Source organism: Chaetura pelagica, unplaced genomic scaffold, assembly GCF_000747805.2.
Source record: "Chaetura pelagica isolate M959 unplaced genomic scaffold, ChaPel_1.0 scaffold840, whole genome shotgun sequence".
NCBI lineage: Eukaryota > Metazoa > Chordata > Aves > Apodiformes > Apodidae > Chaetura > Chaetura pelagica.
In genome coordinates this window covers 30,769-41,142 of record NW_009951813.1, presented here as the reverse complement: position 1 = coordinate 41,142, position 10,374 = coordinate 30,769, and the positions used below count along the sequence as shown (strand labels likewise).

The 10,374-nt window shown below is 57.5% G+C and overlaps 2 protein-coding genes across 2 annotated transcripts in view; one reads left to right on the top strand and one right to left on the bottom strand.

Annotated features, from left to right (window-relative positions):
• The window catches only part of RAB42 (RAB42, member RAS oncogene family), a 3,068-nt gene extending 1,015 nt beyond the window's left edge, over nt 1-2,053 (top strand). Inside the window, exons 2-3 of the mRNA XM_010008179.1 lie at nt 515-731; nt 1,627-2,053. Of these exons, the coding sequence (XP_010006481.1) occupies nt 517-731; nt 1,627-2,053 (642 nt within the window). The 5' untranslated portion in view covers nt 515-516. The remainder of the gene's footprint in view (nt 1-514; nt 732-1,626) is intronic.
• Nucleotides 2,054-3,541: 1,488 nt separating this feature from the next.
• TAF12 (TAF12 RNA polymerase II, TATA box binding protein (TBP)-associated factor, 20kDa) lies at nt 3,542-9,672 on the bottom strand. The gene is made up of 6 exons (XM_010008171.1): nt 9,604-9,672; nt 7,812-8,063; nt 6,874-6,951; nt 6,255-6,369; nt 5,521-5,609; nt 3,542-3,781 (listed from the first exon to the last, which is right to left on the bottom strand). The coding sequence occupies exons 1-6, from the start codon at nt 9,670-9,672 to the stop codon at nt 3,746-3,748; spliced, it is 639 nt and encodes a 212-aa protein (XP_010006473.1). The 3' UTR covers nt 3,542-3,745.
• Between the last annotated feature and the right edge of the window lie 702 nt (nt 9,673-10,374).

Genomic DNA, 10,374 nt, shown 5'->3' with positions numbered 1-10,374 from the left:
GGCTCATCCCCAGCCAGAGGCACCCCCAGCCCCCGGCCCCCAGGGAGCCCCGGGAACGCTGCCAGTGCTGCTGGGGGCAGCAGAGCCCTGGCACCTTCCAGTGTTTGTCTCCCCACCCCGCAGCCCCTTCCTCTTCGGCGACGTCCCTGCCTGGGTTGAAGCCTTAATTTGATGGGCCTAAAAGAAATAAAACTGGTTATTACGAAACCTGAGGCATTTCCACGCTAAATAAAGGCCGTGCTGAGCTCTGGGGCCCTGGCAGGGACACACACCCCCCGTGGGGGCTGCCCTGCTTGGGATGGGGGGTGTCACTGGTGAATCACCCCCCTCACGTCCAGCCATTCCACTTGCTGGGCTTCCCACCCTAGGGATAAAGCGGGACTGGGCAAGCCCGTGAGCACTTCCAGCTGGAGATGGATCCAAGGGAAAGGAGCCACCCAGCACCCACGGTGGGGTGGGAACGCCTGGTGGAGGGGGGGGGGGCTGGCCCTGCCTGCCCGCACACGCCGCGGTGCGATGGAGCCGCGGTGGCACTACCAGTTCCGGGTGATCATGCTGGGGGACTCGACGGTGGGAAAGTCCTCCCTGCTGCGGCGCTACACCGAGGGGGTGTTCCTGGAGGCCATCAACCAGACCGTGGGGGTGGATTTCTACGTGCAGTTCGTGGAGCTGGAGCCGGGGCTGAGGGTGAAGCTGCAGTTCTGGGACACGGCCGGGCAGGAGAGGTTCAGGTGGGTCTGAGCTGTGGGGTGAGGAGGGGGGATATGTGTGTGTGTGTGTGTGTGTGTGTCCCCTGGACTTGGGGTGTGTGGTGATCCCAACCCTGGGGAGGACCTGGAGAAGGCTGTGTCACCACTGGTCCCTTTGCTGGTGGTGGTGGGAACCATGGTGGGCTCCTCATCCGTGGGTGTGGAACCACCATCCGTGGGCTTGAGGAACCACCTTGAGCCCTCCTGTCCCTGCAGCCACGTCCAGCAAACCCCAGGGACCTGACGAGCCAAGGCCAAGGGCAAGGAGCCCTCAATGTTGCCTTTTAAGCCCTGACTCCAGCTCCAAAGGGGGTGTGGGACCTGCCTCCCGCTTCCCCAAGCACCACCAGCTGCTGGGAAGAGCCTGGGAGCTCACTGGGAGAGCTGGAGAAAGTGATTTCCTCAGCTGAGCTGCCAGGAGCCTGCACCCCTCACTGCTGGGGACAGGGGGGCTCAGGCCATGGAGTTGCAGGGGACAGGAGGAGAATGATGGGCCTGGAGCTGCAGGGGATGGGAGAGCTTGAGGGACACGGCCAGAAGGGATGGAAGAGCACCAGGAAGGTGGCTGCTGGGGACAGGAGAGCTCAAAGGGACATGGCTGCTGGGGACAGGAGAGCTGGAGGGGACACAGCTGTGGGGAAAGCTGCAGGACTCTTCTTCAGGGAATGGGAGAGCTTGGGGTGGTGGGTCCAGGGGCCAGAGGAGCTTTTGGTGGCCCTGTGGGGACAGAGCCAGCAGGAGGGACGATTCTCACGGTGGCCTGGCCACAAGGGGCCTGGTGCAGGGGCCAGGAGGTGGCTGGGGCTGCTCTGCAGCTGGGGGCACAGGGGAGGGGCTGGGAGGGGGGGCTGCTCACCCTGCTGCTTTCGACTCCCAGGTCTGTGACTCGCTCCTACTACCGCAACTCGGCGGGGGGGATGTTGCTCTTCGACCTGACCAACCGCGCGTCCTTCCAGAGCGTCCGGCAGTGGCACCGGGAGGTGACGGACACGGTCCAGCCCTCCCGCATCGTCTTCCTGCTGGTTGGACGCAAGAGCGACCTGGCCGGGCAGCGGCGGGTGGCCCGGAGGGAGGCGGAGAAGCTGGCGGCCTCCCTGGGGGGGCAGTACGTGGAGACCTCAGCCAAGGATTCCAGCAACGTGGTCCAAGCCTTCCAGATGCTGAGCTTGGGCATCTACCAGGCGCTGCGGAGCGGGAGGCTGGTTCCCAGCGAGGCCTGGGATGGGGTGAAGAGCAGCATCCCCCTGCCTGCGCCCCTCCAGCTGCTGGACAAGGAGGAGAAGAGGAAGAGGTGCTCGTGCTAGAGCTGGGGACACTGGGCAGCCTGTCCCCGCGGGGCTGGGACGTGCTGGAGGGGAGCAAGGGAGCATTAAACACCCCTTGGTCATCCCTGCCTGCCTGTGTTTTTGTAGGGAAGGGGAACCCACGGGTGATGTCCCCAGGCAGGATGGGGTGTCACCCCAGGTCCCCTGTCCTCTCTCCAAACCCCCCTCCTGGAGAAGGGCAGTGTCCTGAGGGAGCCTGGATCCCTCGGTCCCACACGGTGACGGGTTCTTTTGCAGAGACCTTCATGGAGTCTGTCCCTGTCCCCATCCAGACCCAGAGCTCCTCCCACACCCCAGGTCCCACCTCAGGGCAGGGACGTTCTGAAACCCCTTTCACCACCCGACCCTTCTCTTGGGGCCGGTTGGACTGGTGGGAACTGGTGGGAACAGGAGCTGCTCCCGGGCACCCCGCTCAGCAGCTCCATGTTCCCACCCAGCAGCTGGTGCTGGAGCAGCTTCCCCAGCACCCTCAGCCCAGGCCCCCTGAGGCCACGAGGGTTTATGGAACATCCCAGGCTCCTTCCTCAGCCCTGACACAACCAGAGGGAGCACCGGCGGGTTCCCCAGTCATTCCAGCCCAGGCAGTTTCCCTGCCGGTACCGGGAGGCCGGGGCAGCCGGTCCTGCTCCCGCCCGCAGGTGTTGGCAGAGCTGGAGGTCCCTCTTCCCCAGCAGCAGCTCCTCTGGCAAAGCCTGAGCCCAGCCAGGTAGGAACGGGGCCTTTCTCATGTCCCATGCACGGGTAGAACCAAAATCACCTTGATTTCTTGTTCTCTGTCACCGTTTCCCACTCCTGATGCTCCAAATATCCAAGCGAGGGGGAATCTGGGCTGGGTGAGCAGAGAAGCTGCTGCCCAGCCCTGCCAGAGGCCAAACCCTTCCCCAAAACACTTCCCACAAAACCTTTCCCCAAAACCCCTTCTCCACAAAACCCTTCCCCACAAAACCCTTCCCACAAAACCCTTCTCCCAAACCCCTTCTCCACAAAACCCTTCCCCACACACCCCTTCCCCAAACCCCTTCCCACAAAACCCTTCCCACAAAACCCTTCTCCCAAACCCCTTCTCCACAAAACCCTTCCCCACAAACCCCTTCCCCAAACCCCTTCCCCTCATTGCATCCTCCAGATAGGACATATTTCCCCACAACCAGGACACATGGAGCCTGACCATGTCCCTCACCAACCCCTCCCCAGGCTGAAGAGCACACGACTCTGCCCTGGTTTTAGATTAATAATTTCTTTATTCATGTAAAACAAATGCAAGTATTTATATAAACACTGACATTACAAAGTACTGGAGCAAAGAAGGAGGAACCAAACCAAAACCAAAAACCTCTACAGATGCTTCTAATACTGTCCCACACACGATCTGTCCCTTGGATAATCACTGATACAATAAACCACGTTCAAGCCACAAATAAAAAGTCTTTGTTTGAAGATACGTTGAGTTCTTGGAGGGGGAGGAGGATGAGGAAGAGGGGGCAGGATGTTTTTTTTTGGCAGATCTCCTCAGAAAGTCAAGATATTGCTGGACCGGTCATCAAAAATAGATGCTTCTCTGTAAAGCATTAAAAAAAATATCCCATGGATGGTGGTGACGTTGTGGAGGTTTGGGTGGAGAGGGAGGTGTCCCAACCTGCGGCGTCTGCTCCCGGCTCCTCCTCCCAGGGGTTATTTCTTGGTGGTTTTGCGGATCAGCGCCATCCTCTGGGGAGAGGGAGGGAAAGATGTTTGGTGAGAGCCTGGCCCAGGGTGCCCAGGGAAGCTGTGGCTGCCCCATCCCTGGCAGTGTTGAAGGGCAGGTTGGATGGGGCTTGGAGCAACCTGGGCTGGTGGGAGGTGTTCCTGCCCATGCAGGGGGGTGGGACTGGATGATCTTTGAGGTCCTTCCAACCCAAACCATCCCATCATCCTACAATTCTTTAAGCTGTCTCCAGTTCCCAGCTCTAACAGCAACTGGCATCTGCTTTTTAATCTGCTTGTGAGCAGAGCAGCACTGCAGATGGAGCTCATCCCTCAGCAGGTGAGATCAGAAATTCAACATTGTAAGGGGGGGGTGTCCATGAGAACAATCTTTGTGGAAAGAAACTGCTTTAAAACATGAAGCACAAACATCTCTCGGGTTCCCTGCAGCTCTGCTACCTCTTTAGCAGTGATATCAGATCCTGACTGATAATTCATCCTCTTCACATCTGAAGAGGCAAATGCAGGGGCAGAGCCAGAAGGAAGCTGGAGCCACCAGCCCTGCAGAGGAGGGAATTCTGCCCATGGGGTTGGAACTGGGTGATCTTTAAGGTCCCTTCCAACCCAAACCATTCCACAGTTCTGTGATTCCATGTAGGAAGCTGAGTGTCTCCAAAGAGGCTGCTGCAGACCAGCCCCTCACTGTGCAGGAAGGAGGCTCCTGGGTTCTCCCAGGGCTCTGCCTGACTCGTTTCACAAGGTCTTTCAAGTCTGTTTGAATCTTTAATGGGGTCCCCAGAGGGAGACAGAGGAGCAGGAAATGTCTCTGCTCCTGCCCTGGGGGCTGGCAGGGAAACACTGACAGAGGGGGGGGAGGCCCCACCCCTGGAGACACTCAAGGTCAGGCTTGATGGGGCTCTGAACACCTTGATCTAGTTAAAAAGGTCCCTACTCACTGCAGGGGCTGGACTAGGTGGCCTTTAAAGGTCCAACCCAAACCAATCAATGATTTTAGTGAGAGGCATGAGGGGTCAAGAGTGCAGGGGATTCCAGCCCACCCCATGGGATCCCAGCCCACCCCCAGGGGATCCCAGCCCACCCCCAGAGCTCTGCTCTCAGGGAGCTGCAGCATCAGCCATGAACTGCAGACTCTGACCAGGGAATCACAGAATCATGGAAGTTGGAAAAGACCTCTAGGATCATCAGGTCCAACCACCAACCCAACCCCACCACATCCACTGCCCCAGGTCCCTCAGCACCACATCTACATGGTTTATGAACCTCTCCAGAGATGGTGACTCCACCCCTGCCCTGGGCAGCCTGGGCCAGGGCCTGACAACCCTCTGGGGAAGAAATTGTTCCCAAGATCCAATCTAAACCTCCCCTGGGCAACTTAAGGCCATCCCCTCTTGTCCTACCACCCAGTAGTTGGGAGGAGAGACCAACCCCCCTCACTCCAACCTCATTTCAGGGAGCTGTGGAGAAAAAGCAGCTCTCCCCTCAGCCTCCCCCTGCTGATGTCTGCAGCTCTGCTGGATTTAACCCTTCCCAGCTGAGCTGCCCCTCAGACAGTGACTCCTGCTCCTCTCAGGGCACACTCAGAGAAGCCAGAGCAACATCCATCCCCTCTGTGCAACCAGGCAAGGAGACCCTGGGAGTTATTTCAAGTCCAAACCACATGGAAAAGGCTACAAACTGGTGTCAGGAGTCCAAGCCCACCCTCCCTGTATCAACAATCCCCAGCTTTACCAAGAGCTCCTTACCTGTTTGTGAGCTTCTGTAGTGCAGGCTTTTTTGTAGGGCCTGATTTCTTCAGAACCAAAGCCCGGGATCCACATGTTCCACTGACGTTCTGGAAGAAAGAGGCACAGGTCAGGAGGCTCTGGCCCCACCTCTGCCCCCTCATCCCCAAAACCTGCTGTGCTGCTGATCCCCTCACCAGCTCTGAAAGCTCCACAAGGGGCTGCATGGTGGGAAACATGACAAAGAGACAGTCCCTGTGTGCAGGGACCCTCCAACAAGGGGGAGGGACTTGGCATAAGGGCAGGGAGTGAGAGGACAAGGGGGGGTGGATTAAACGTGGGAGAGGGGAGATGGAGGTTGGACATGAGGAGGAAATTCTTGGGTGTGAGGGTGGTGAGAGCCTGGCCCAGGTTGCCCAGGGAAGCTGTGGCTGCCCCATCCCTGGCAGTGTTGAAGGGCAGGTTGGATGGGGCTTGGAGCAACCTGGGCTGGTGGGAGGTGTCCCTGCCCATGCAGGGGGTGGGACTGGATGATCTTTAAGGCCCCTTCCAACCCAAACCACTCTATGATTCTGTGATTCCAGTTTCTCTGACTCCCACCCAAGCTGCCACAAACCATGGCGCTGCAGAGGGGACGGGTGGGGCAGCCCCCTCTGACCACAGGAATGGAGCTGCAGCCCCTCCCAGGGTGGCAGCTCCACCAGGGCTGAGAGGTGGACAAAAACCAACCCCCAAGCCCTTCCCCCTCCACTCACCCAGGTGCAGCTGCACATCCTTGACCTCCAGGGTGCTGGACTTGCGGTGCCGGGCCAGCTGGCAGGCGGCAGTGACCACGCTCTCGATGAAGTCGTCGGCGATTTGGAGCAGCATCTGGGGCAGGAGAAGAAGGACAAGAACCTGTCCTGTCAGGCTGAGCAGCTGGGGGTGTTCAGCCTGGAGAAGAGACTGAGGGGGGATCTCAGCAAGGCTGGTCAATATCTACATGGAGGTGGCAGGAGGATGGGACAGATTTGTCTCAGGGGTGCCCAGTGACAGGACAAGGGGTAATGGGCACAAACTGGAGCACAGGAGGGTCGCGATAATATGAGGAGAAACTTCTTGATTCTGAGGGTGACAGAGCCCTGGGACAGGCTGCCCAGGGAGGCTGTGGAGTCTCCATCCCTGGAGACATTCCAACCCCACCTGGACATGTTCCTGTGGGATCTGCTCCAGGGGATCCTGCTCTGGCAGGGGTTGGACCGGATGATCTTCAGAGGTCCCTTCCAACCCCACCACTCTGAGACTCCACAACCCTCCCTTGGACAAAGGGGAACCAGTCCCTGAAAACTCCCCCATCAGCTCTTCCTGCAGCCCCTGCCCCAGGTTGGGACCTACTTCCTCCACATCTTCATCCAGCTGCTCGTTGGGATCCACCTCACGCACCAGGTCCTGCAGTTTCTTCTTGGTTAAAACCTGAGTGTGTGGGAGAAGAGGAACAAGTGACTGCAGAGCCACTAACAGCTCCTGCCACCACCCCAAGACCCCAGCCCACAGGACACAGCCACCAGCTCAGGAACAGCAGAGGTAAGAAACCTCAGGTATGGAGGAGGCATCTGGAAGCACCAGAGGTTGCTCTGCAGAGAAAGTGGGATGAAGAAGGGCTGGGGAATGAGTCTCCTGCACCCAAGTGGCACTGAAATGTCACTGGATGCTGGAGATGGAGATGATGGGAGGACTGGAGCAGCTCTGCTCTGGAGCCAGGCTGGGAGAGCTGGGGTGTTCAGCCTGGAGAAGAGAAGGCTCCAGGGAGACCTTAGAGCACCTTCCAGGGCCTGAAGGGGCTCCAGGAAAGCTGGGGAGGGACCTGGGACAAGGGCAGGGAGGGATGGGACAAGGGGGGATGGATTAAAACTGGCAGAGGGGAGATGGAGGTTGGAGATGAGGAGGAAATTGTTGGGTGTGAGGGGGGTGAAAGCCTGGCCCAGGTTGCCCAGGGAAGCTGTGGCTGCCCCATCCCTGGCAGTGTTGAAGGGCAGGTTGGATGGGGCTTGGAGCAGCCTGGGCTGCTGGGAGGTGTCCCTGCCCATGCAGGGGGTGGGAATGGATGATCTTTAAGGTCCCTTCCAAACCATTCCATGATTCTATTCTGCTGGACACCAGTGGGACACTGTGTTTTCTAGGATGTGGCTGGAAGTTCTCACTGCCCTCACCAGCCTCACCCAGGAACTGACACTTCACCAAACACCAAATTCCTGCCTGTTTTTGTTTTTAAGGCAGGAATGAAGCCCCAGGCAGGTCTGGGCACCTCCTGAGGTGGGGGATGATGCCATCACCTGGTTGCTCTCAGGGCTGAGACGTCCTCCTCCACTGGGTGTCCCTGGCATCTTGGCCACGGTGGTGCTGTTGGCCATGGAGCTCTGGGGGGGGGGGCTGGGGGGCTCCTGCTTGATCGAGGAGAAGTTGGAGAGGTTGATCAAGGTAGAAGGGCCAAACTGGTTCATAATCTGTTGGGCTTTAGCTTTTAGATCATAAAGCTTCTCAAGGTCCTGCTTCTTCTTGGGGTTGTGAGGACCCAAACCAATCAACTGGAAAAAGGAAAGGAAAGCTGGTGTTAGTGAGCAGAGGGAATTCCATGGGGTGAGCACAGGTTTGTCCAGAGGGAACTGCAGAGTCCTGAGGGAACCTGGAGGTCTGGAGATGATCTGGTCTCTCCAGGCACAGCAAGAAGGGAAGGAGGAATGTTTAGAAGAAGAGGAGAACAAGAGAGGGAACAAGAAGTTGGCCACATGCCAACAGCTCTGAGGTGGTACCAACCCACCTGCACACCCCTTGGGATGGATCCTGGTGTGTGCCCACCCTAGGGGCCACATTCCATGGAGAACAAGCAGCTCTGAGAGGAGTCCCCACAAAGATGATGTGAGCACAAGACATGGGTTGTCCTTTCCTCACGTCCAACCTCAATCTCTCCTCTTCTAGTTTTAATCCATCCCCTCCTTGTCCTCTCACTTCCTGCCCTTGTCCAAAATCCCTGTCCAGCTTTTCTGGAGCTCCAGGCTCCAAGAGGAAAACTCATCTAAACCTTGGGCCTTCCCCCCAAGCAGAGAGGACAGCAGGGACAGGACTGTCACCTGGAATGAGCATTTCATGAGGGGTTTGGTGTAAAAGCCCTGGTGGGTCCAGGGAAGAGTGACCAGCAGCTGCTGAGAGCAGCCCTCACCTCCCTGTACTCCAGGGAGCACCTACTGATAGGAGCAGAGTTTCATGGGATCATGGGATGGTTTGGGTTGGAAGGGACCTTCAAGGACATCTAGATCCAACCCCTGCATGGGCAGGGACACCTCCCACCAGCCCAGGTTGCTCCAAGCCCCATCCAACCTGCCCTTCAACACTGCCAGGGATGGGGCAGCCACAGCTTCCCTGGGCAACCTGGGCCAGGCTCTCACCACCCTCACACCCAACAATTCCCTCCTCATGTCCAACCTCAATCTCCTTCTTTGTTTAAATCTTCCCAGCCCTGGGCATGTGAAGCCAGGGAAGGAGCTGCTGGGACCTGAGCTCCACTCCAAGGTTTTTCCCCCCCAAAACTGGGTTAGTTGGGATTAATCCATAACAAAACACACAGCAGGGATCACACAGGAGCAGGTGGAAGTGGCTGCTTTAGTGCTTCACCCCAAGACACACTCATGCAGTGCTGGACACTGAGCCCTTCCAGGAGAATTTCAATCCCAGACACGTTTCCATGGAGCCCTCAGCAAATTCCTGCCTCAGCTGTAATTGGTGAAGGATGGAAAACCCTCCCATCAACACCCTGAAACCCCTCGGGTGGCACCTGACAGTTCAGCACAAGCTCAGGAGGGACTTCAGTTTCAGATTCAGCTGAGGCTGATCTCAGTCTGCACCCCCTCCCACACAACCACTTCCCAAATCCACAAAGCAGGAATTCTGACCCACCATGCAGGGGAGGCAGCACTGCAGGCCTTGGGCAGAACACACTGCAGGAGCCAGGAAATGGTTCTGTCCCTTTCTTGGCTGAGTCCCGGAGATTCCCCACCACAACATTCCCATGGGATGCAGAGATTCCCAGGACAAATCCCACATGCTGAGCCCCGTGGGGGCTTTACTTACAGCTATCTGAGTGTCTAGATCTTTAATTACATCTGCAACCACTGTGGGGGCAGCCAGAGGAGAGGCCATTGCCTTCCCAGTCCGTCGGCAGGCAGCGTTACCCTACTCTGGCTTCCTCTTCTTCCACATCATTCCCATTCCTACAGGGACACCAGATAGTTTTTTGGGATCACTCATTCTATTGTTAGATCATGAGAGGGAAGTGTTCCACACCAGGGTTGTCCTCACTCTGCCATCAGAGGGTTTATCTGGCAGGACAGGACAAGGTGTCTCTTAGGATCCTGCAGCAGGAGGAGGAAATTTTCCCAAATTCCATGTTTTCTGTCAGAAAACAGGAGCATTTTGTTCCCTGCCACCAGCAGGGACGTGCAGGTGAGGCTGGAGCTCAGCACCAGCAGCTTCAGGAGCAGGTCCAGTGGCTGCAATTAGCCCTGTTGTCACTCATTAGGTGTCAAAGCCACCAGGTCAGGGTGATCATTGAGGTCAAGGTTAAAGCCAAACCCACCTCTGGAGCATTCCTGGATTCCCACCAAATACAGCAGGTTTGGAAAGGACTGGCTGGTCCAGGTGTCTCTTTATTGCTAAGAAAGTCATGCTTTTTTTCTTCAGTTACTATAAACCACGGAATCATTTTGGTGGGAAAAGCCCTTTAAAGCCCAAGTCCAACCCTTCCCCCAGCCCTGCCCAGGCCACCACTGCCCCATGTCCCTCAGCACCATCTCCAGGGCTTGGAAACCCCTCCAGGGATGGGGACTCCCCCCTGGACAGCCT

Bases quoted from the DNA above. Each gene is read 5' to 3' on its own strand.
- TAF12 (XM_010008171.1), bottom strand. From the start codon at position 9,672: ATGGCCTCTCCTCTGGCTGCCCCCACAGTGGTTGCAGATGTAATTAAA. The intron at 8,064-9,603 runs GTAAGTAAAGCC...TCCTTTTTCCAG, and splicing joins ATCTAGACACTCAGATAGCT to TTGATTGGTTTGGGTCCTCA. The intron at 6,370-6,873 runs GTAGGTCCCAAC...CTCCTGCCCCAG, and splicing joins TGGATGAAGATGTGGAGGAA to ATGCTGCTCCAAATCGCCGA.